Raw genomic sequence first — 23910 nt, forward strand, 5'->3', positions numbered from 1 at the left:
GACTTTCCCAGCCCACACCACGCTGTGTACGCTCGATTCTTCCGAAGAACAAAGGAGGAAACAGCGGGCCTGAGAGAGGGGTGGGACTCGAACGCAGGTCTACCTCCCTACCGCACCCCGCCCCCACTCACAAACTGCCCTTTCTGTCTGCCAGTGCTGAGGCCGCGGTCAGAGCCCCGCCCCGCTGGTTCGCACGTGGCCCCCACCTGACCCGGCGCCGGGAGGCGGAGTAGGGCGGAGCGGGCGGCAAACGCAGCACTTTCCGCGGCTTTGACAAGCCCGCGGCGGCCGGGCCCAAGCGTTAAACGGGGCCGGGACTGCGCCATGCAGGAAGCGCCAGCCGCGCTGCCCACGGAGCCGGGCCCTAGCCCCGTGCCAGCCTTCCTTGGCAAGCTATGGGCGCTGGTGGGCGACCCGGGCACCGACCACCTGATCCGCTGGAGCCCGGTGAGGGCTGGGGCCTTTCGACTTCCTCAGTGGTCCCCGGGATTCCTCCACGTCAGTGAACGTCCACGCTCACCCAATCCCTGCCTGGGACGGGGTTGAGGGTCCCTTGATTCAGCCGTCCAGGGTATGCGACGGCTTGGAGGGGGTATTCGAGATGGAGGTGAGGCGACTTCCTCCGGGCAGAGGAAAGGGTAGGAGCCTTCTGGAGGAGACCTAGAACCCCAAGGATCTTCCAGGTCATTTAGTTCCCACCCTGCCCATCAGACAGATTGGAACACAGAGGCCAGGAGAAGGGAAGGGCTGGGCCTGGTTCTAGCCCAGAGTCACATCGCGGGTCTGGGAGCCGTCCGGGGCTGGAACCCAGGTTTGGCCTCTGCTCTTCCTTTCAGAGAACCGAGTACGGAGTCTGGGTGGGCTGGGATAGAGATTGTGGTCGCCCCAGGCTAGGCCAGAGCTGGTTCTGGCCTGGCCTCGTCCCACGTCCCCACGAATGGCAGCCTCGGTCCCCAGAGTGAGTGCGAGTGTGTATGCGCGCGCGCGCCAGAGCGCTGGCTTGGCCGTGGGCGGGCACCGCTCACGGTGTCGTCTGTTTTCCGCCCGCACGGTGGGTGGGCGGGCGGCGTTCTCTACAGAGCGGGACCAGTTTCCTCGTCAGCGACCAGAGCCGCTTTGCCAAGGAAGTGCTGCCCCAGTACTTCAAGCACAGCAACATGGCGAGCTTTGTGCGGCAACTCAACATGTGTGAGTCCCTAGGGCCGGGCGGGACGCGGGCGTGGGTGACTTGGTGCGGGGGGACGGGGCAATTTACGCCCCCACGCCCTACTCCCTAGACGGTTTTCGGAAGGTGGTGAGCATCGAGCAGGGTGGCCTGCTGAGGCCGGAACGGGACCACGTCGAGTTCCAGCACCCAAGCTTCGTGCGCGGCCGAGAGCAATTACTGGAACGCGTGCGGCGTAAGGTGGGGGCGGCCTGCAGGAACCAGCAAACCCGGGTGGAGGTGGGACAGCTGTTTCCTGCGACTCTGACTTGAGGGTGCCTCCCACCTGCAGGTGCCTGCGCTGCGCGGCGACGACGGCCGCTGGCGCCCTGAGGACCTGGGCCGGCTTCTGGGCGAGGTGCAGGCTTTTCGGGGAGTGCAGGAGAGCACCGAGGCGCGGCTGCGGGAGCTCAGGCAGTGCGGGGGAGGGGGCGGAGGAGGATGGGGAGGGGAGGGGGGGTCTGGGCGAGGGGGCACTGGCTTCCAGGCGTTTCTGGGCAGCTCCTTCCTCTCTCGTGCCTTGGCGCCTCCATCAAGACCAATGGGCCGAGCTGAGGAAGTCTGTTGTCTATGGGAGGATGATCATCCGAGTGGGCGCGGGTTCAGGCCTGCCATTCTGTGGGGGGTGGTGACCGGGCGAACTCTCAGATGCCTCAGCACCCCCCCACGCCTTTCCCCCAGGCAGAACGAGATCTTGTGGAGGGAGGTGGTGACACTGCGGCAGAGCCACGGTCAGCAGCACCGGGTCATTGGCAAGGTGTTCCTCTCCCCCCGCCCCACTTCTCTCTCTCACTCCTGAACGTACCACCCTCCCCCCCCAGTCCTGGAAGCCACCTGGAGTGCCTCGTTAGGGTGGGGGCCAAGGTCCAAAGTATGAGTTAACCCTTTGCTTTCTCTTCAGCTGATCCAGTGCCTCTTTGGGCCACTTCAGGCGGGGTCCAGCAGCGCAGGAACGAAGAGAAAGCTGTGAGTGAGAAACCCAGGGACGCCCCCACCCCTTCCAGGACCCTCACAGAAGCCCAGGCAGGACTCCTTCTCCTCCAGAAGCCCCTTCATCTGGAATCCTCATTCTTTTCCCCTGCATTACAGTCTTCCTCACCCAATGGCCATGCCCCCAAGGGCCCCCTTCCAGGTCTTTCCCCCTCTACCCCCATCTCTACCACCAAAACCCCCACTCTCACACTCCTCAGTTCCAGGACCTTAACCCCATATTTCCACCCCATCATCCCCTTACCCCTCACCCCAAAGCATCCCGACAGCAGAGGGTCTGGGTCTCAAACCATACTCCCTCCCTCCCCCCTCTACCCCCAAAGGGCCCCCATCTCTGGGGGGAGCCCCTTCTGCCTCCAGCATGTGACTGATGCCCTGGCAACAGGCCTCAGCTCTGCTGACTTGGCTGCTGGGGCCTGTGGGAGGGAGGTGGTGCAGGCTGAGGGGCATAGGAGATGAACCTACCCAGCCCCCTGCCTGTGCCCTGGCCACCCTGCACAGGTCCCTGATGCTGGATGAGGGGTGCCCAACACCAGCCAAATTCAACGCCTGCCCCCTACCTGGTGCCCTCCTGCAGGACCCCTACTTTATCCAGTCGGTAGGTTTTTGCTTCTCCTCTCTTCCCTAGAGCACAGCTCGGTTTATGGAGAGCCTGTTCCCTTTCCGCATTCCCCAAAAAGAAGAGAAGATGGAGGCCAGCATTCCCTCCCACCAGACCCAGGCTCCCCAGCATGGGCCCAGCCTCCTCCCTCAAACCTTCCCCCTTAGATCTAGCCCATGTGGTACTGGTTGGGTTCTGGCTCACCCTGTGGCTTGAGGTGAAGGGCTGGGCCTCATCTTCTACTTACAGCCTCTCCCAGAGACCACCCTGGGCCTCAGCAGCCCTCACAGGGCCAGGGGCCCCATCATCTCTGACATTCCGGAAGACTCTCCATCCCCTGAAGCAACCAGGCTTTCTCCCTCCAGTGGTGGCAGGAGGTAAGAGGGACAGGCGCTGCCCTCTGGGGAGCCTGTGGCTGAGGGCCTGGCAGCCCAGATGGCTGTGGGGATGGGGGAGAGGTCAGTGCCAGGGTCTGGCTGAAGCTTTTCTCTGGTGCAGGGAGAAGGGCCTGGCACTGCTCAAAGAAGAGCCAGCCAGCCCAGGGGGGGAAGGCGAGGCCGGGCTGGCCCTGGCCCCAAACGAGTGTGACTTCTGCGTGACAGCACCCCCACCGCTGCCTGTGGCTGTGGTGCAGGCCATCCTGGAAGGGAAAGGGAGCCTCAGCCCCGAGGGTCCCAGGAGTGCCCAGCAGCCTGAACAAAGAGGCCCCAGGGAGGTTCCTGACAGGTGAGCAGAGAGACCATTTTTGACTGTAAGCCCTGTGGGCCACTTCTGCAGCTAGATCAGCACTAACTAGCCCCCAGACTTCCCAGCCTTCTCTGCCCCTTGGTGGCTGGCTTGGGGAGGGGGGGGGCGTCCGTTGGGCACCACGGTCTCACCTGATTTCTCAGAGCTGCTCTAAGGAGTACCAGCTTCAGAGGACCCTAGAAAGTGGAAACATGTCAGTGGTAGGGCTCAGGAATCTGCATTTTAAATGCAACCACTGGGGTGCTTGTAAAGACTGTTAAAGTACACAACAGTTTAAGAACCACTGGTATTGATAATTGCATAGGGAGGGGACACAACCCAAACCTCAGGCGAAAAGCAGGAGGCAGAGGCACTCTCTGTGTGCCCCTCTATGTGTGTGTGTGGGGATTCTCTTCCAGCATTTTCTATATGTTGTCAGATTTAGATCCTGATGTATTCAGGTTCCTTGGGAACCTAATGGGGGGTGAGGTTGGGCACTGCAGGCCAACGGCAGTTTTCCGTGCACAGGGGGCCTCTGGACCTGGAGAGAGGAGCCCGGAGCCCGGAGAGTCTGTTGCCTCCAATGCTGCTTCGGGGCCCCCCTGAAAGTGTGGAGCCTGCAGGGCCCCTAGATGTGAGTACACCTTCAGCAGGGCAGGGGCATGGGGCTTGGTGGGGTCCAGCTGTTTGTGCAGCCTGGGGAGGACACCACTGACCCAGAGCTCCCCCTAGGTGCTGGGCACCAGCCTCCAAGGGCGGGAGTGGACTCTCATGGACTTAGACATGGAGCTGTCCCTGGTAAGACGGGGGTGGGGAGGGCAGGGGCGTTCAGGGTTGTTCAGCCAAGCCCTTTAGTCCGCAGCTGTTCTCCCTCAGCCAAAGCCCCAGCCCCCCTCCCCAGCTGCTTCCTGGGGTTCTCTTATGCAGTTGCAGCCCTTGGTTCCAGAGAAGGGTGAGACTGAGCTGGCGGTCAAGGGGTTAAATTCTCCAGGGCCAGGTAATAATTGTGGTGACTCAGGACCTGGGGGAGGCTCTAAGGGGCCTGAGCTACCACGATTGTGTGGGCTGGGCAGTTGGTGTTTTGGAGGGAAATCCCCCGAGTCAGGCTGCTCTGCAGAGTACTGCTTAAGCTACTTGAGCCACTGGAAGAGAGTGGGGAGGTTGAGGGTGGATGTTTCATCCTAACTGACTGGAGGGCAAGGCGAGTGAGGCTCTCCTTCCCTAAGAAAGGAGGCGACCGTTTCTCCCCGCTGAGCACAGCCCCACTCCTCCTAGGGAAGGACTCCATGCTGGGGGCACCACTCCTGCTGGATGTCCAAGCCGCTTTGGGAGGCCCAGCCCTTAGCCTGCCGGGAGCTTTAACCATTTACAGCACCCCTGAGAGCCGCGCCTCCTACCTGGGCCCAGGGGCCAATCCCTCCCCCTGAGAGCCCTCTCCACTCTGAAACCAGCCTGGCTGAGGGGCGGGCTGGCCGGCAGCACGCCCGGCTCGGCTTCCTTGAGCCCCTGCTGGAGGCTGAGTGAAGCCCCTCCTACTTTGGCAGCCCCTCTCCAATACCGAGCCCTGCATAAAACTGCGTTTTTTTCTGTGTTTCTGGTCTCTTCTCTACCGACCATGGAGCACAGAAGTCATGGGTGGTGGGCGACTTGGCATTCGTAGCAGCGTCCAGATCCTAGGGCTTTAATCTTTAATCGAGGAACCCTTGAAGGGTGGAGGTGCTTGGGGAGCCTGCCCCTAGTTCTCCTGCTTAGGCCCCATCCTCCGGGTCCGAATCCAGGGCTGGCGCGTGGCCACTGCGACCTCCGGGAAGCGGGGGCTTTGGGGGTCACACCCAGCACTGCAGGGCATCCGTTCTGTGAGCCTGGGTAAGCTGGTCCTCTCTGAGCCTTGTCTGTGACAGGCAGAGATGGGTCGACGAGAGGATAGGTGTAAAACGCCTGGGAATTGCCGGGGTACTTGGGGCCGCGGGCTTAACTGTTCCCTCCGACTCATCCGGCGCGCCCGGGGTGAAGAGGGAAAGCAGACTACGTGTACGAGCCCAGGCGGTACGCGGCCTCTGCGGCCTGCCTCCCCGCGTCCCGGGAAGAACGGCCCCCTTTCCCCACCCCCTCCCGGTTCCCGGCAGCCCTGGCCGTCCCGCCCCCCGCCGCAGCTGCTGCTTCCATCTCCACCCCGCCCGGCCCTTTCTGCCTCGTCATCTCCTGCCCCGCCGAGGCTCGACCCGTGAGTGGGGCCGCCGGGAGCGCACGGACCGGGAGCCCCCCCGCCCCGACCCCCGGCTGCGGTAGGGAAGAGAAACTGAGTCTGGGCAAAATCCGCGCCCCACCAAAACCAGCCGCGCCCAAAGGAGGTCTGTGAGCCCCGCCCCTCGGCAGGACTCTAGCTCCGGGGCTGGGTGGAGGGGAGTTAAGGGTTCGCACGTGCGCAAAGGCTCCCGCAGTTTTCCACCACCTTCGCTCCCCAGCAAAAGGACGCTCGGGGAGCGAGGTGGGGAGGGCGGCAGAGACCCCCTCCACGCCTCGTAACTGGAGCTGCCTGGTGCGCCGGGAAGGATCTGGGCTGTGACCACTGAAGGAGATAATAACTTCGGTATTCACTTCTGAGCATTGAGTTTCAGGGAGAGGACCCGGACCAGCTGGGGTCTCTGCACCCCAGACAGGACAGAGGACAGGACTCGGGGTAACGGAAGGAGGAGGCTAACATGAAAAGAACTTGGGGAGGCGTGAGAGAGAAGGAGGGGCCAGTCTAATCTTCCCCCTCCCTCTGCACCTGTACAGATGGGTTCTGTCCTCCCTCGCTTCCTGCACTCGATTTGGGGGACAGGCTTTGGAAGCCTCAAGTGAAGAGGGCGGAGGATCCACAGTACACAGTGCAGTGATGTCAGCCTAGTGGTGAGGGTATATGTTGTTCACTGGGGTACAGAGGAGGAGGAACCAGTCTGCTTGTGGGACACTCAGGCATTGGGGTGGATGAGGGGACATTTAAGTCTTGGAGGATGGATCCACAGCATGGGGGGAGGAAAGGGCATTCCAGGCCTAGGCAACAGCATCGACAAAGTTTGGGAAGTGCCAGTATTGAGTGGTGGAGGGAAGTGGGGGAAAGCCTGGCTGTCCAGGGGGTGGGAAGTGAACAGATAGTCTGGATTCTCTCTGATAAGCTGTGGGGGTGGGGGGGGGACAGGTAGTTACGGCTGACATTTTGCTTGGCAGGAGACCTTGTAGTTCAGGCTGGAGCAAGTCAGATTCCACTTCTGCCACTTGATCGCTCTGAGACTGTCCCCTTATCTGTAAAATGGGGACAAAAGCCCTACCCCAGAGAGTTGTCAAAGTCACTGTTCTGTGGGGGTGATGGGATAGGAGTGAGCGGTACTCAGAGAGACTATTATAGGAGATGAGGTGACCATAGAGGGGTTGAGGGAGATGCTGATAACTCACTGAGAAGTGGAGGAGCAGCATTTGCCCCTAACGGGACATGAAGGGAGAGAGAGGGGTAAAGAGTAGTCCTGGTCTCTGCTCGTAGCCTGGGGGAAGGACTGACACTTCAGTATGGCTAGGAGGGGTGAAGTGACCAGGGAGGCATAGCATGACACCAGGTAGTGAGACCTGGGAAGCAGGATGGGGGCTAGTGCCAAATCCTAGACCTAGAACCAGGTAAGGAGGTAAAGGAGGGACCCCAAAGAGAGGACGAGACCCAGGAGGGTGTTTTGTGGACAAAGCCAAGGCCAGGGGAGATGGGCTGAGAGGGGGAGTGGTCCAGGGCCTGACCTAATTGCCCTCAATGCCAGGGGCCTTGCAGCCTGGGTCAGGCCACCCAGGAGGAGATGGGCCATTGTCCTTGTTTGTCAGTAAATGTACAAAGCAGATTAATTTCTGCCTAACACCTGCTGTTTGGGAGAGACTGCCTCTCAAAATGGGAGGATCTATGGAGGAAAACAGTGAAAATTCAATATTTGCTGGTAGCTTTTATGAGTTGGGCCCTGGGTACTTAAAGATGATGGCTGTAAATCATTCCCAGGGCAGCAGGGAGACAGTTTGGCCTCAGGTGATGTCAGGAGATCTTGGTCAGAGCTAAGACTCAAGAGAATTCAGGTATCCCTGCTCAGGTATTAGAACCAGGAGAGACCATGAGATCACTTTGGGGTTACAACATGGTGGTGGCACTGGTGAGGTGGTGCAGGGGCAGGGCCTGTCCTGGAAGGACGGACCTCAGGATAAGGGGTCTGGACTTCCTCCAGTGGGTGAGAGGAGCAGCGGAGGCTCTTAGCACTTCAGGATCTGGGAGGGGGGTGGATTCGGGGCTCTGCAGGGTCTAGGATGGAAGTGAAAGGCTAGACTAAGTAAGTGGTGAGGTTGACAGATATTGGACAGACTGGGAAGAACTTGACTGCAAGCTGGGTGTGGGGTATCAGGATCAGTTGTAGGTCTTTCTGCCTGTTAAGTTGGGGAAGCAGGCTGGGAAAGAGAAGTTAGTTTGGATAAACTGGGTCTGAATCTATCGCAGGATCTGCAGGTGGCAGGGGCTCAGGAGGGAGGACATGCTTGGGGAGAGCTGTCAGAGTAGATAAGGGTCCTTGGATAGCCACAGTTAACAATTATGGACTGAAGGAGGAGCCTGAGGAGACGGGACAGAAGAGGCCAGGGAGGCAGGAGGACGGATCCTGTGCTGCACTATGGAGCTGGCCGGCCGCTGACTGCCGAGATCGAGGTGAACTTAGACCCCAGTCACGGGTGTTCACTGGGGCCCTGGGAGAGAGGTCAAGGTCAGGGGAGCTCCGGCCCCCACTACCTCTCTCCCCCCACCTCCCATGCAGCCCCCACCATGGGCAACACGCAGGAGAGGCCATCAGAGACGATCGACCGCGAGCGGAAACGCCTGGTAGAGACGCTGCAGTCGGACTCGGGGCTGCTGCTGGATGCGCTGCTGGCACGGGGCGTGCTCACCGGGCCCGAATACGAGGCGTTGGACGCGCTGCCTGATGCCGAGCGCAGGGTACGCCGCCTGCTGCTGCTGGTGCAAAGCAAGGGCGAAGCCGCCTGCCAGGAGCTGCTGAGCTGCGCCCAGCGAACCGTGCGCGCGCCCGACCCCGCCTGGGACTGGCAGCACGTGGGCACGGGTGAGAGCGCGCGCGGGGGCGGGGCCTAGGTCAGAGGAGGGGGCGTGGCGTGGGAGCACGGAGTTGAGGTCTGCCCAAAGACCCGCACGTGTGCAGAGGAAACCTCAGAGGGGTAAAATGAGCCTGAGACACTCCCACCTCCGCCGCAGGCTACCGAGAACGAAGCTACGACCCTCCATGCCCAAGCCACTGGACTCCTGAGGCAGCTGACTCAGGGACCGCATGCCCCTGGCTGCCCAGAGCTTCAGATTGCGATGAGGCCCGGGGTCCTGAGGACTCCGAGGCAGCGCAATCCGGAACCCTCGAGGAAACTGAGCCAGAGCTGGAAGCTGAGACCTCTGAAGGGGCTGAGCCGGAGTTGGAACCCCAAATGGATCCGGAACCAGAGCCAGGGACAGAACCAGAGCCAGAACTGGAGCCGGAGCCCGACCTAGAAGCTGGGGACGAATCTGAAGGTGTGAGGCCGACCAAACCTGGCGGGAGGGCGTGGCCTGGGAGGCGGAGGGGGGGCTCCACCTGACTGACCACACCTCTTCCGTCATCTCTAGATTCCTGAAAGCCTTAACGCTGATAGGCCGCTCCTCGCCCTAGCAGGATGGGATCTAGGATCCTGCCCTGCTGGGGTCAGATGCCACGAAGGCTCCATCTGTCCCAGTACCACTGAAAGTGAATAAACTCTGGAGGGTCAGCTTGGACTCTGTGATTCTGGCTCTTTGCCCAGGAACTAGGGTGTGGATTTGTACCTCTAAGTCCCAATGACCTGGGCAGCCCTATGCCCACGGCCCAGTCCTCAACCCCTTTCCATCCTCAATAGCCCAAGCTGTACCCCTGGAGACCCCAGACCCAGGTTCCCAGTGGGACAAGGGCCAGACCCTTGGGCCCTGCTCCACAGCCCTTTTATCCTCGTGAACCATTTGGGGACATGTGTAGTCACCAGCCCCACCTCATGAAAGCCCCTAGGCCTGGCACAAAGAGCCAGGAAAAGGGTACATCTTTCCACTTAGAGAGGGCTCGAGCTCACCACCTTGGGAAGTGAGATTAGAAAGAGAAAGGATCTCAAGTAGGCAGAGCCCACACAGTTCATTGTAATTGTTTTAATTGTCTGGCTTTTCTCGGGACTGGGAGCTCACTGAGGGTTGTGACCAGTTAACTGGTACACAGAAAGCGCTCTATACATATTCACTGACTAAATGAATAAGGACTTTCCAGCTGTGTTTCCAAGTTTTCAGATGGGAAAACTAAGGCCAAGGAAGGGAGTAGGACAGGGTCAACCTCACACAGCTGAGTCTGAGGTGAAACGAAGCAACAATCATCTTGGCACCTCTCCTGGTCTAGGAGGGGCTCAGAACTAGGAACAACGAGGGGCCTGCCCCTCAGGCTTGATTGTGGCTGCTGCCAGGCTATGCCAACCTCTGCCAGAGACCAGCTGTGAGCATTTGGACAAAGACAGGGACAGTAGAGGCCAGTGCAGGGGATGAAGGCAGGGCCAGGTGAGCTCTTGGCTTGATTCACAAGGGGTGTGTGTGTGTGTGTGTATGTGTATGTGTGTCTATGTGAGTGGAGCTAGGAACAGTCGGTGCCTTCCAGAGGAGCCCTGTTCCCTCCACCGAACCTTCAGAAGCTGCTGCGTCCCAGCCCCAGTAAGTAGAGCACATAAATAAGGAATAAGTACATGACAGTGGGAGAGGCAAAATGCTGGAAAGCACACCCCAGCCCAGCTGGGTCTCTACTACCAGGATCCCTGCTCCTTGAGTCTGTGTGAAAGCCAGGACCTCAGGCTCAGGCAATCACCCCAGAAGAAGGGAGATCCCCACCAGGACCCAGTGAGAGGTAGACAGCATGGAAGCTGAAGGAGCACCAAGGGGCCAGGTGGGGGAGGAAAAAACTGGAGTATGCAGACACCCAAAGCCATCTCATGCAAGAACAAGTTTCTACTCCCAAGCCACGGCCGCCATCCCCATCCATTCTCAGCTTCCCTCCTGCCCCCAGGCTTTTCCTCTGCTCAAAAGGCAGCTGGAGACGGGAGGGCAGATTTAGTTTGCCGGACATGCTGCTGCTGGCCTTCAGGGTCCAGGGAGGCTAGCAAGGGACACACACTCTCTGCTGTTGCCTCTCCTCCCTCCTGAAATGCTTCTGCCCTCCCCATTCCCAAGAAACACGCAGGCTGTGGAAGCACAGAGCAGCCAGCTTCATGTTCTGGGGGCTGATCTGGAGCCCTGTTTCCAGGGCCTCTGCCTGCAGGCCTCAACCAGTGTCAGGCATCAGGCAGCAGGCGGCCCAGCTCTGCTTCATCCAGCCGGTTGGTGGCCATGATGTGCTCCAGCTGCTGCCGGTAGCGTGCTAAGTCCTGCATGAAGTGGGGCACCCGGGTGTTGTCCAGCACCCCATGGGGTCGAAGGTGATCTACATCCTCATAGGACACCTGCAGGAAGAAAGCTGGGCCTCAGGAGTAGGCAGGGTGCCCTGGCTTTCAGGCAGCTGGTCCCAGCTCTCTTGCAATGGCCCATAGCCCTTTGCTCCTGGAACTCCTCCCTCTCCCCTCCTGATCCACTCCCAATGTTACGTACCCTGAGGCTCAGTCCCGGGTGTTTGCTCTTTCTCTCAACACCTTCCTTTATCATCGATGTCCTACAACCTCACTCCTGTCTCCAGTCCAGCTTCCCCCTCACCTCCAAACCTAGGTATCCAACTGCCTTCTGAACGCCTTCCCCGGGATATCCCTCAGGCACCTCAGACTCCCCATATCCAGCATTACTGAGTGCCAGCTTACACCATCCCCACCCTCCTCACAGTCCCCTAGGTCACATTCCAGGTGGGGGCTTGGAATCTGTCACCCTCCCACTCAGAGTGGCCACTGAGTTAAAAAGATCCACTCTCTGAAGATCTCTCCAGCTTGCCGCTTCCTCTCCAACTGCGTGGCCACTGCTGGCTTATGCCAGACCATCATCAATTCTGCAAAAGTGATTGGAAAGGCCTCCTCCTTTTCCCCCTGCGCTCCCTTCTCTAGGCCTCTCCTCCCATATGACAGAGGGAGCCTTCTAAAGCAAACCACCTGTGCCACTCTTCTGCTCAAAGCTCCTAGGATTCCCCATTGCTTTGGATGAAATTCGACTTCCTCAGCCTGGCACAAATACCCAGGGCCAAGGACTTGTTCCCTGGCCATTTCTCCAGCCTCCTTCCCCAGGCCTTCCTGACTGCTCCCTTGGCCTGGAATGCTCTCACCTCCTTTGAAGTGCAGTGTCTACGCACACGCCTGTGGGCTGGCTCAAGCACCTATATTGGCTGCCAGACTGTCATTTCACCTCCTGTGCTCACATCCACCCACGCTCCCCCCATCAGAGAGGCCTGGCACCCAGTCCTCAGTTGAGTTCCAATCAGAGGCTCAGGGAATACTGCAGTGAGGGGGAGAGCTGGCTGGGCCCTCTAAAGGCCCGTGGTCCCTCACCTTGCCCAGCGAGGTCAGTAGCGGGAAATCGATGGTCTGCCGATGCCGCAGAATGCGCACGATGCCATCCAGGTACACCTGATCCTTGCTGAAGCAGCCTGTGGACACGGGAGGGCCGTGAGCCCTAGGCCCAAAGCCCCACCTGCACCCCCCCGCACGCTGCCGCAGATCAGGACACTCCCCACCGCACAGGCGCCCACCGGGCAGCGAGGTGTCAGTCTGGCCGCGCTTGGCACGCACGCAGTACTCCCAGCGCACGTCGGCGTCCTGCACGTAGCGCGCCAGGTCCTGGAACAGCTGGCGGAAGGACATGTGCGCGGCGCGGTGGATGGTGTAGTAGAGCAACGCGGCGCGCCACAGGAAGGGCTGCTTGCGGAACAGCACACTGTGCAGGCTGGCCAGGCCCTCCTCGGTGGGGTTCGCTGGCCGCAGCCCATACTGCAGCCGGCCCTCGGCGCTGTGCCACGGCTGCTGCGCGTTGTTCACGCCCCGCAGGTAGTGGGTACCTGTGGGGTGGGCGAGGGAGAGGCTGCGCTGGGCTGCGCATCCAAGGGACCCTCCTGCCCGGCCTGGGTCCTGGTCCACCCAGCTGGACCTCTAGCTGGCGACTCACATATCCTCATGCCTCTAAACTCAGGCTCTTACACAAGTCCCCTCCACCCCAAACTCATACTCACCCAACCCCAGGCAGCCTGAAGACTCTCCTCAGGTGAACTCACACCCAAGGATCCAGAGTCTCACATACATGAACCCTCCCTCACCCGTCCAGGGCTACACACACACACACAAACTCTCCCAAACTCACACTGCCCCCTAAGCCCCCAGAGAGGTGCAGGAACTCACACACAGCCCCACATCCTGCATGCCCATATCATGCTGATGTCCCCAGCAAAAACCACCTTTTGCCCAGAGCAACAGGATTCTTGAGGAGGAGGGACAGACAGAAAAGAATAGTAACTAGTGTCCCATGCTCGTTTTTCCAGCCTGGCCCTATCCCCTCCTAAACCCAGCTCTGTGTGTCTTCAGCTAATTCCATTCCCAGGATCTGAACTTCCACCCACCGGGGAGGGCCTGCATGTTGGCTGGGCTTGTGGGACCCTTAGGGCTCTCCCTCTGGCTTGTCTGGGCCTCAGCAGTCTTGCCCCACTGTCAAGGGAAATCATAGAGGAAGTAGAGGGAGGAAAAGATACCCAGAAAGCACAAGAAATGAGGGTGAGCCCAGAGAGTGGGCTGGCATGTTCTGGCCCATGTCTGTGAGCCAGAGGAAGGAGGTAGCTGCTCATGAGGGGAAGGGGCCCATCCTCCGGAGGGAAGGGGAAGAAAGAGAGGGGGTGGGGTTACTGGAGACCCTCACTGCCCCCCCTTGTCCCAGCCCCCTCTCACCCCTACCCGCCCACCCGCCTACCCACACCCTGACCTATCTCGTGCCGCAGCATGCCCTCCAACCAATACTGGCGGGCTCCAGTCAGGTTGATGGCCAATGTTGGTCGGCTGTTCTCCACCATCATCACTGCCTGGGACAGCAGGTCCTCACTCAGCTGCACCACAACCTGCAGGCGGCAGAGCCCTGAGCCATGGCCACCAGCCCAGGGGCCAGTGTGCAGGTGGACCCACTGATGCCACAAGGCAGCCAGGCTGGACACTTGGCCACAACACCCACCCTTCCCCACCTCTGCTTGGAGCCAGCTCCCACCTTACCGGGGCAGGGGCAGGGCTTGCCCGAGGTCACTAGCTCCATCAGTGTAGAGCTGGGCCTGGCATTGCCCACTCAGCAGCCTGGTTTGGAGCATGTGGAAAAGGGGCCTCGCAGGCAGGGCGAACTCACCTCCCCAGCGCAGCCCTCCTTCTGCATGTATTTGCGCACAATGGACCAGATCTGGCACTTGGTCAGCAGCTGGCCCCCAGTCGCAGCCTCAAAGTGTTCATAGGTACCAAACTTCTCCAGGACAGCCTCAATGATGCCAACTGCCTGCACAAAGGGCCATGGTGGCAGGTCAGGCCAGGCCTCTCAGGTGGCAGGGCCAGGGTGAGGTGGGCAGTCTGGACTGACCTGATGGAGGAACTGTCCAGAGGCCTCACAGTACTTCTCCAGCACAGCCGTAGGCATGGGCTCCTGGTACTCGAACTGTGGGTTGTAGGTGTAATGGGACTGGAAGAACTTGTCCCGCTCACGGTCCACGTTGGTTGGCCGCAGAGCCACCAACATGCAGGGGCTCTTGCTGGCACCACGGCCTGCATCCTTTCGAGTCTTCGCAATGTGAGGCAGGGAGGCCGCGGGCCGCAGGGTGCCCCCACCTGGGGCCCGTCCCCGTGCAGGTGGCACCCGACCCTGGGTGCTGCCCCCCCGCCGGCCAATACTGTTTACGGTGTAGGTGCTCTCACTGCGACGCATGTGGCCACGGTGGCCCAAGTGCAGCTCTGAGAAGGGCTGCAGCACAGGCCGGGGCCGCAGGGCTGAGCGGACTGAGAGAGCCAGGGGCGAGGCCAGGGGCGAGGCCAGGGGCCGAGGCCAGGGGTACAGTGCTGTCCCATCTCGGTCTGAAGGCCTCAGCCTACGGCCCAAGGATGAGGGACTGGATGGCGGGCTGGGGGGTGCCTGCTCATACACCTGATCCCCTGAGTCCAGCACCATTCTGTCCTGGGGGTCACATCCAGCTGGGTCACTCCAACTCCCCACACGGTCGACTTCTGGAGACACAGAAAGGCATGTGGAGGCCAGCATGAGTGGGTGTGGCCTGAGGACCAGCAGGCCCTGTGCTCCATCCACACTGCCCTTGCTGGGCCTTTGGTGGGCCCAGGACCTGACGCCAGGTTCTAACCTGACCCCTCACCTCCACCCTAGTGTCCATCCCCTCCAGCAGGCTCACCCAAGCAAGCTGGACTGGGGGAAAGCAAGAGCAAGAGTCTCATACACCCAGCTAGATGGTGGCTACTCAAATCCCCTTAGACTGTGAGCTTCTGAGAGCAAGGCCTAAGCCCCTATTCATGATTCTAACCCCTGTGCTCAGTGCCCACCCAGACTGGGAGTTTGATACGGTGTAGCTTCAGCTGCCAGGATGACAGGTGAGGGGGTCTCACTACCTTCTACCTGCCTTCTACCTATGGCATTTTCTCAGTCTCACCCCGCCCCTCCCACCTGGCTCCATCCACTTCCTCCAGCCCATTGGGATTAGGCCTCCGTCAGTTTGAATGCCTGCAGGCCCCTTGCTTATGCTAGTCCCTCCACCTGGAATGCTCTCTCTCCCTGGGCCATCTGCTCAAATCCAAATTAGAATCAGCTTTTGGTGAGCAGAGGGAAACTGCAGCAAATCCAAGCCAATCCCTGGTCTGTCCCCTAGAGTCATCTTCCTAGTGGTCATCCAAGGCCAGTGACGAGACACTCACCCCTGACTCTATACCAGGGCTCAGTCCAACCCAGTCTCTCCCCAGAGACTGACTGAAGGCTCCAGCCTCCAAACTCTCCTGCCTGCTCAGGGACATAAGTCCAGCATTTCTCTCCTTTCCTACATCTCCTGCACCATCAATCTCTTCCTCTCTACTGGATTCTTCCCATCAGTATAAACACATGTTGTTATTTCTCCATCTTAAAAAACAAAACAAAACCCTCACTTGGCCCCACACACTTCCAGCTCCACTGCATCTCCCTCCAGCGGTTTCCTAGGGCAACACAACACCTCAAGTCGTCTATACTCAAGTCTCCAATCCCTTCTTTCCTGTTCTCTCTTCAATTTCACTACAAGTGGGGGCTTTTGTCCCCCACTCTCTATCAAAACTGATCTGACCAAGGTCACCAATGACCTTCATATTGACCAGCAGAATTTGACAAAGTTAATGACTTCATCTTGGCTTGGCCATGTTCTCCACTTGGTTCCCAAATACACTGGAACATGGTTCTCCCACCTCACTGGCTGTTTGTTCTTGGTCTTACTTGCTGGTAATCCCTATCTTTCTGACCTCTTGACACTGTAATGTCCAGAACTTGGAGAATTCTCTCCTCTTCTCCGTTCATGCTCACTCCCTAGGTGATCTCATCCACTCTCGTGGTTTTAAATATGTCAACTTCAGACTAGTGTTGCCAGTTCTCCGTTCAACATCTTTACTTGAACGTCTGTCTAACAGGTATCTCAAACTGAACATGTCCCCTGTCTGGACTGCTTTCCCCTCATATAACTGCAGGGGTCACTCTCACTTTCCTCAGATTTCTGTACAAATATCTTGTTAGAAAAGCCTCCCTAACACACCCTCTATAAAATAAACCTACCCTAGACACTCTCCACCACAACCTCCCCTTCTCCACAATATTGTCCTATGATGCAGTTATCACCATCTGAAGTACAGTACAAGTTGAGCGTTATCTGTTTTCTCCTTTTAAGTGTTCCCAGCTGTGTCCCCAGAACAGTTGCTTAATAAAGGAATGAAACCAAGAGCCCTTGTCCTTCTCAGAACTGGAATCATACCTTCCCTGCACTTTGCTTCCCCATCTAGTTCTGATCCCCTCCCGCTCCTCCCGGCACTCTGCCTAGTGACAAGCTGCTGGAAAAGATTTCAGGCCTCACTCAGGCTTCCCTCCCCTCAACTAACTATACACTTTTCTGGATTCCTCACTGGTCTCCGGGCCTCTGCTTGTACTAATCCCTTTCATCTCCACTTCTTTCATTTGACCTACCTCTTTGCAATTATGCTTGCAGAATATGCTTGTTTCTTTCATGTCTCAGGTCCTTCTGCCAAGAATGCCCTCCCAATGTCTCCCCGTGGCAAACTCCTTAACCATTCTTCAGGACTTGGTTTAGGCTTCATTTCCTCCGGGAAGCCTTCCCAGTGTCTTAGAGGTTCCCAGTGCCCAGGCGGCTTCTTTACCATCCTAGGCTGTCACTGTTGGAGCCTAGGTCCGTGTCCCCCCCATCATACCCTGAACTCCCTGAGGGCAGGGACGGTTCTGATTCACCCCCATGACCAAAGTAGCCAGCTCTAGATGCAGACTGAATGAAAGGTGGTTGTGGGAGGAGCCCAGGCTGAAGGCGGAGTCTGGTGATAAATGAGAGGGTGTGGCCTGCGCCAATAAGAAACTCCGGGAGAGGATAACGTGGAAGAGGAGCCAATGGGGACTGGGAGATCGAGGAGGGGCGTGACCTCCAGCCAATAAGAGGCGGGGGATGGGGCAAAGGGAGTGCCCAATGGAGGGCGGGGCCGGAGGACAATGGAGCTGGGTTCCCTGGTAGATGAGGAGGGGTCGCATCGAACGCCTTCTCGGCCTCTCGGGGGTGGGGGGATTCCGTCCGCGTGCCGCGCCCCCACCTGTTCAATCCTCTTCTCGCCGCCGCCGTTCCCGCTCCGCAACCCCGGCCGCCGGCTGCCCAGCCCTCGGGAGCAGACACTGGTGACGCACGCACTCGGGCGCGCGCACGCTCAGACGAAGGCGCGCGGATTCACGTCAATCTCCGCGGCCTCAAGCGCCCGAGGACATGGCTGGGGGCGGGGCCAGGCAGAGCAGGAGGGGGTCCGCCATCGGGTCACGCCCCTGGGTGGGGTGTTGTCTTAAGCCCGCCCCCTCCGCCTCCGTAGTTGGACGCAGCAGTCGCGCGGGAGACGCGAGCTCGCTGCCGGTGCACGGACACGTGGGGATGTAGTCCGCAAACAGCGGCGGAAGCCCGGGTGCTTGGGAAAGCAGCCCATATACAGGTCTGATGCCGGGATAGGTGGGGCGCAGACGTATTTCAGAACTGGAGACAGGATGCCTTAGGTATGTCACTGCACTTGGAACCCCTGACCTTCGCGGGGACTTTTATTTCTATCCCCCCTTCTCCAACGCACAAAATTCAGGCGTACGGGAGCCGTGGCTTTATTCTGCGGACAGCCGGGGGTCAGGCACAGGACCCCGAGGGGAGGCAGGAGGACAGCGGGGGTGCAGGTGCTGGCACGAGGCTGAAGAGTGCGCGTCCACCCGCTGGGGGCGAGGGCTGCGGGCCGGCCTGCAGAGAGCTGAGTGCGGCCAGGCGCTGCTCTCGGGACACGTCCCCGCGCAGGTCCAAGAGGGCGGAGACGTGATCCTCGCTATGGAGTACAGGTGCGTCAGCCCCGCCCAGCCCCCCCCGGGTCCCTCCTCCCTTCCCGGCCCGTCTTCGCACCTTACGTCGGGAAATTGTTGCCGCAAGCCTGCTACCTCGAGACCAAGCAGCGTGGGGTCGCGGAGGTTCAGCAGCTCCCTCAAGGCGAGCAGCACTGGCGCGCACTGAACGCTCTCCTCCAGGCCCTGAACATGTCGGGGTTGGTCTCTCTCCAGCCCTCGGCCCCTACCCAACCACTGAGACTCCCGCCCATCTGCTCACCCAGATTCTCACCAAACCGAGGAAAAGCTCCCGAAGCTGGGCGGCATCGTGCCGCAGGCGCTCGGCCGCCTGGGTCCGCTCGTCAGCACTGCGGCACACTAGGCGGCCTTGCATCAGCGCACGTAGGTACTGTAGCACCACGGTACGCTCCGCCTCGGCCAGCAGCAGCTGCGGGGAGCACGATCAAATGGTTCCAGGACGCTTTTCCCATGGGCGCTTTCCCCCCTCCCCAGCCTTCTCCCGCAAACGCACCTGGACCGCAGGATCCCGCACGTGTCGGAAGTCCTGGCAGAAGCTCGCGGTCCGCTCGCACACGTCATCCAGCAGCTCTGGGCTCGACAGCCACCGGCGAGAGGGCAGAGCCGCGAATAGGGGCTGGAGCGGAGGTGAGAGGCGCGGCTGGAGGGACGATTCAGATCCGGCATTCCCCGCAGAGACCCCCATGCATACGCTGTATCTCCTTCTCCCACCCCCATCTCCATCTGAAGCCTCACCTGTAGCTCCGCCAGCAGCGCCTCCAACACCAGGCGGCAGATCCTCCTCTGCAACTCGTCCAGCGCTGCCTCCACCGGAGCCAAGGCCCCTGGAGCCACCCAGTCGGGCTGCAGGACGGACACGGAGGAGCTGGACCGACCAAAAGTACGGCTTCAGGACCAAGGCCAAGGCCCGAGAGGCCCTTCGTTGTCTAGCCACTCCGGCGCCACCTAGTGGCGCAAGTGTGTTCCTTGAGGGGGGCAAGAAGGGCGACTCCCTGCCCGTCTGGAAGTCTGGGCCGTGGATTGAGGATGGGAGTGGTGGGCTCAGCGAGCTAGAAGGGACACAGGCCAGCTGGACCTGCCTCTAATTCGCGGTGTGACCTTGAGCAAGTCATGTCTTTCAGTTTCTGTTTCGGTAAGGGGAGAGAGTTAATCCCAGTCAGGAGGGAGTCAAAATCATCGTTAATTTGTTTGTCCTCTCTTCCCCCACCCCAAGAACATAAGACCCAAGAGGAAGGGAATGTTTTTGTTTTATTCACAGCCGTAATGCCAGACATAACCTGGCACAGAGTAGGGCCTTGATAAATATTTGTTGAATGAATGAATAATTGACACTATGTGCCAGGTACTGTGGTAGGTACATTTTATCTGTTATCTCATGTGATTCTCAGAATGTCCCATATACTACTGATGACAAAAGCAAGATTCAGAAAGATTAGGTAACTGGCCCAAGGTCACACAGCTAGTAATTAGTAGAACTAGGATCGGAACCCCAGGGCTATGTGAGTCCAAAATTCCTAAAGGCCTAGTGTGAGCTGGGTCCATACCTAATAGGTGTTCAGTCAGGGGTTAGTGAAGGTGGGGCTCGGCGGGGGCCTCCTGGTACCTGAGTGCTGACTGGTGGTTGAGGGTAGCCAGTAGGTAGGGCACGTAATGAGGGGCCGTTGCTTCCCCCCTGAGGTGGTCTCGGGAGAATCGGATCAGAGCATCACTGAAGCTGCAAAGGGCAGAGGTGGCTCCTGTATCTGCTGTCACTGCAACCCCAGTCCTTGGTACTCTGGCCCCACCTCCAAGATACCCAAGGCCCTGTTTGGAAGGAGCCCTTTTCCACAGGTGTGTCTTATCACTCAGAGCCCCTTAGCGCTGCCCCAGGATCAGGGCCAGGGGTTGGGAGTGGGTCAGTGCCTTGGCAGACCTCCTCAGGAATGCGCTCAGTTCTGACAGTGCCATGCCATGCACCCGCCGCTGCAGTGACTCACTGACCATTCTGGTCACGCGAATGTTCTCTTCCAGGATCTACAGGCAGGGATGGGCAGCCATCAGCAGAGTCCTAGTCCTGCCCTCCTTCCCTTTCCCTATGAGAGCTGCCCCCCTGCCTTGCCACTTTTCACCCACCTGCAGCACGATGGCTGGCATTGGTGAGTGGTAGAAGCCAGATGGGTCTGTGTCAGGCTCCTGCTCTCGGCCCCACTCAGCTACATCCCCGTCCAGTGCCTTCTGCAGCCACTGGGCCACACTTGCCTGGGGAAAGGGGCAAGGTGCAGCAGTATGTAGCAGGGCGCTGACACTGCTAGAGACAGGTGGACATGCGACTCCACAGATACAGGCCCACAGCTGGTGGCAGAGCTGCTCTGAACCCGGGCCCCAACTACTCACCTGGACTTTGGCCACAAATATTGCCTCCAACTGCTCAATGTTCTCCAGGGTCAGGAGGGGCTCCAGGTCAGACACATCAGCCTCGGGCCCTAATTCCAGGCTCCCCATCATTTCTGGCCTGGACATGGGTAGCCCAGTGTTACCTTGAGCCTCCAGCCTTTGATGCACCCACTTCCCATTGCCCCAGGGACACTGACCCCAGGTACACATGCAGTGCCCAATGCAGCAAGGTGAAGGCGTCGGCAGCTTCTAGCTGAGGCCCTTCCAGGAGTTGCTGCAGGCAGCGGCGCAGGCCGCTGTGCAGGGTGTGGGCCCACAGCTGGACCACGTTGTAGTGTGGTGGGCAGCAGGGCGCTACCAGTGCCTCAGCCGCGGCCAGCTCTGCTGGTAGAGCCTCCCGCAGAGCCTCCAGCCACTCTGCTAGTGCCCCTGGCCCAGGCTGCAGAGGTGTCCCAAAGTGGGCCTGCTCCAAGCCCTCCTGTAGTGCCCGCAGACAGCGCTGCCGCCAGTCCCGGGCGGCCTGCTCCAGGGAGGTTGTGCGCCCAGCGTCCACTTCGGCCACACGCATAGCAGCCACCAGCAGGGCTGGATCCTCCCGTGCCAGCCGCCCGGCAGCCCCTGCAGCCGCCTCCACAGCCTGGCCCAGAGCCTCAGCCAGAGAGCCCAGCCCCTCAAACAGTGGCAACTCCAGGCCCCCGAGAGGTGCCCATGTCTCCTCTTGCAGCTGCTCCAGTTCCCGAAGGCTCACATATGCCTCCAAGAGCCGCTGGGCATCAATCAGGGTCTGTGTGTGGGCCAATGCAGCAGGCACTAAGCGGGGAGAAGAGGCAGCCCTGGGTCTCAGCCTTCCCACCTGTGCAGTGGGTATAGCAGTAGATGCTGAGGCCCTGGGGCTGGGGTGATGTGTAAAATATTTAGTTATCAGTACAGTAGAGCATTGGTCAATCTGAAACGACCCAGGGAAGGGTCCACATGGTGGGCCAGGGGTAAACCCTTGAGCGGATGGAAAATGAGGAAGTCAGGGATCTTGGAGGGAAGGCAGGGGGGAACTGGGAGGGCCATGCCAGTGGCTATTCATCCACCCCGTTAGGGAAATATTTTCGTGAATTAACAGCCAGGTTGGCCAGAGCCACTTGGTGTCAGTCCTGACTCAGACGTCCCATGCTTGGGAACCCCAGAATGAACTAATATGCACCCTTTCTTCATATGCCATTTGAAGCCTGAGTTACTCTCTGGGAGGTCGCCCACGTGTCCGTCCACGCAATCTCCCACTGGCGCCCCAGGCCCTTGATCAGTGATGGTGGTTTTTGACTACCTGTCGGAGGACTGCGGCCTAGGGCCCTACACACTCACCAGCTCGCAGCCGGGGCAGCAGCTGAGACATGGCCTGCAGTTGCTTGTGTTGCACAACCTGCTCCCGCAGGGGTTCTAGGGTCTGTGCAGCCTCAGCCATACCCCAGAGCAACCCATGAGCCTGGCCCAGGGCTTCGCGGACTCCCTGCACGGCCTGAAGGGCCCAGGCCAGCTGCCGCACACCGGTCTTCACACCCTCCAGGTATGACTGCACCACCGACTGTGGGAGGGAGGCAGCCAGTGAGGCCTGGCCAGACCTGCAGCCCGCCCTCAGCACTCCTACCTCCTGCCTGATGCCCACCTTGATGCGTGCTTCCAGGGAACAGGTACGCTGCACCTCGCGGCTACGGTACTGGCCGAGCCTGGCCAGCTGCTCTGGCCGGTAGAAGATGCCCGAGGCCCACTTGAGTGCTGCACCCCGGGCCAGCTGCTCCGCCCTCTCCTGCTCCGGCCACTCGGGCCCTGGGCAGGAAGAGCCTGGGCAGCCGCGTCAGTTGGGCAGGGCCTGCAGGAAGTGGCTGCCACATCTGCTCCCCTTCCTACCCCTCGGCCTGTCCCCCAGGGCAGTCCACTCCTCTCCCTGCCCTCCCTATAGAGCTCCAGCCAGACCTGGCAGGGAGGACCAACCCCACCATCCCCATCTTTCTTGCCACCATCCCCCCCTCAGCCCACCCAGAAGGGCTCATACCAGGGGGAAGTGCGGGCTGCATTTTGTCCCTGGCTGCTGAGTCCATGGCTGGAGGAGCCGGAGCGGAGGTAGGAATGGGGGCGAAGGTCCAGGTTAGAGCAAGTAGAGTGGGAACTCCTCTGAGCTGCAGCCTCCTCTAGGCCCTGCTGAGAAGGAGGAGGAAGGTTCTTGCCCAGCCCCCTCAGGAAATGAGAGGGAGGTGGGTGTGATGGGAAGGAACCTGAGACACCTTTGCCTGCCGGGTTTCTCATTTTTGCCCCTCAGATGCAAGTGAAACAGGGTAGGCATGGGCCTCCACTGGACACGGCTCCTGCTCTGAGTTGCAGAGGACAGTTTGATATGGAACTCACCAGGCTTGGCCAGGCGTCCAGTTCTCCCTCCTCCACAGATAGCCTTGGCCTTGAGGATGGCCCTCTCCCCTGGCCCTCTTGGCAGAGCTGGGTACTCCCACCACTGGCTCATGAGACCCACACCTCAGCGTGCAGCAAGAGACTTCCTCTCCCCAAGGAAGGCTCTGTCCCACCTCTCTGCCCAGGAGCTCCCTCCTCCCTCCAAGGTCCCGCCCTCTCCAAGGCCACATGCAGAAAGGAAGGAAGCTGAGTCTCTGGTATTTTATTCCCAACAGGAAAGAGCATCTGCACTGTGGGACAGAGTGGGGAGGGCCAGGCGCCACTTCCTTGGGGGGAGGGGGCGTGTACTCCCTGTGATCATTGAGACTTGAGCAGCCTATGCAGGATCTGTTGTGCTCAGGACACAGACATGAACTAGATGGCCCCAACCTGGGTGGAGAGCGAAGTGTGCAAATATGGGTGCAGACAACATCACAGTGTGACAACTGTGTTGACGGGCCCTTCAGAGGTGGGTGTGTCTCTGCACAGGAGCAGGAGACCACAGGCTGTTGTGAAGACGGTGTGTGGTAGGTGATGGCGGAGACGGGTGGAAGGGCTATGAAAGCTATGTTTGTCTTGGGAGTTAAAGGGAGCCATGGAAGGGACTACTAGGTAGTAATAATGTAGTGGACACTGGCTACTACCCGAATCCACCCTTCAAGACAAAGATACTTGTTCCCCCAGCTGCCAGAAATGTAGGCTGCTGAGGTCTCACAGCTGAGTCTCTCAGTCAATGTTAGGGTATAAAGGCCAGGTACTCTTGCCTTCGAAGGCCTTGGAAGAGTCACCCCAGTTTCAGAGGTCCGAGTAGGATGGGCCAAGTTCTCTGTTTTTAAGATTTTTTAAAAAAATAAATTTACTGGGCTTCCCTGGTGGCGCAGTGGTTGAGAGTCCGCCTGCCGATGCAGGGGACACGGGTTCGTGCCCCGGTCTGGGAGGATC

At 59.5% G+C, this 23910-nt stretch overlaps 4 protein-coding genes across 13 annotated transcripts; 2 read left to right on the forward strand and 2 right to left on the reverse strand.

Moving 5' to 3' along the window:
• The first annotated feature begins 305 nt into the window (after window positions 1–305).
• Window positions 306–5112, forward strand: HSF4 (heat shock transcription factor 4). Of its 3 annotated transcripts, none has more exons than XM_060084149.1 (13): window positions 306–447; window positions 1080–1188; window positions 1278–1405; window positions 1497–1621; window positions 1886–1961; window positions 2106–2170; window positions 2696–2792; window positions 3019–3172; window positions 3398–3521; window positions 4050–4155; window positions 4254–4319; window positions 4449–4518; window positions 4797–5112. In XM_060084149.1, the coding sequence occupies exons 1-13, from the start codon at window positions 325–327 to the stop codon at window positions 4946–4948; spliced, it is 1395 nt and encodes a 464-aa protein (XP_059940132.1). In that variant the 5' UTR covers window positions 306–324; the 3' UTR covers window positions 4949–5112. The 3 variants fall into 3 exon arrangements, with proteins under 3 accessions (XP_059940132.1, XP_059940131.1, XP_059940130.1); XM_060084148.1 differs by having other exon boundaries at window positions 3045–3172; window positions 3294–3521; XM_060084147.1 differs by lacking the exon at window positions 4797–5112 and having other exon boundaries at window positions 3045–3172; window positions 3294–3521; window positions 4449–4716.
• A 549-nt stretch (window positions 5113–5661) lies between these two features.
• NOL3 (nucleolar protein 3) lies at window positions 5662–9359 on the forward strand. Of its 6 annotated transcripts, none has more exons than XM_060084233.1 (6): window positions 5783–5872; window positions 6300–6413; window positions 8127–8226; window positions 8333–8635; window positions 8785–9090; window positions 9184–9359. In XM_060084233.1, exons 4-6 carry the CDS (start codon window positions 8341–8343, stop codon window positions 9189–9191), a joined length of 609 nt encoding a protein of 202 aa, XP_059940216.1. In that variant the 5' UTR covers window positions 5783–5872; window positions 6300–6413; window positions 8127–8226; window positions 8333–8340; the 3' UTR covers window positions 9192–9359. The 6 variants fall into 6 exon arrangements, with proteins under 6 accessions (XP_059940219.1, XP_059940216.1, XP_059940215.1 ...); XM_060084231.1 differs by lacking the exon at window positions 5783–5872 and adding an exon at window positions 6179–6201; XM_060084232.1 differs by lacking the exon at window positions 6300–6413 and having other exon boundaries at window positions 5784–5872.
• A 381-nt stretch (window positions 9360–9740) lies between these two features.
• Window positions 9741–17516, reverse strand: MATCAP1 (microtubule associated tyrosine carboxypeptidase 1). 2 transcript variants are annotated; one of them, XM_060084225.1, is made up of 7 exons: window positions 17376–17516; window positions 14131–14768; window positions 13906–14049; window positions 13498–13630; window positions 12281–12586; window positions 12081–12178; window positions 9741–11057 (listed from the first exon to the last, which is right to left on the reverse strand). In XM_060084225.1, exons 2-7 carry the CDS (start codon window positions 14710–14712, stop codon window positions 10890–10892), a joined length of 1431 nt encoding a protein of 476 aa, XP_059940208.1. In that variant the 5' UTR covers window positions 14713–14768; window positions 17376–17516; the 3' UTR covers window positions 9741–10889. The 2 variants fall into 2 exon arrangements, with proteins under 2 accessions (XP_059940208.1, XP_059940209.1); XM_060084226.1 differs by having other exon boundaries at window positions 10974–11057; window positions 12321–12586.
• Window positions 17517–17881: 365 nt separating this feature from the next.
• Window positions 17882–23116, reverse strand: EXOC3L1 (exocyst complex component 3 like 1). Of its 2 annotated transcripts, none has more exons than XM_060084221.1 (14): window positions 22930–23116; window positions 22580–22725; window positions 22193–22368; window positions 21892–22111; window positions 20736–21348; window positions 20539–20656; window positions 20278–20403; window positions 20078–20178; window positions 19769–19879; window positions 18901–19030; window positions 18659–18781; window positions 18419–18574; window positions 18206–18330; window positions 17882–18131 (listed from the first exon to the last, which is right to left on the reverse strand). In XM_060084221.1, the coding sequence occupies exons 2-14, from the start codon at window positions 22623–22625 to the stop codon at window positions 17942–17944; spliced, it is 2235 nt and encodes a 744-aa protein (XP_059940204.1). In that variant the 5' UTR covers window positions 22626–22725; window positions 22930–23116; the 3' UTR covers window positions 17882–17941. The 2 variants fall into 2 exon arrangements, with proteins under 2 accessions (XP_059940204.1, XP_059940203.1); XM_060084220.1 differs by having other exon boundaries at window positions 18407–18574.
• Between the last annotated feature and the right edge of the window lie 794 nt (window positions 23117–23910).

This window comes from Mesoplodon densirostris, chromosome 19 (genome assembly GCF_025265405.1).
Source record: "Mesoplodon densirostris isolate mMesDen1 chromosome 19, mMesDen1 primary haplotype, whole genome shotgun sequence".
Lineage (NCBI taxonomy): Eukaryota > Metazoa > Chordata > Mammalia > Artiodactyla > Ziphiidae > Mesoplodon > Mesoplodon densirostris.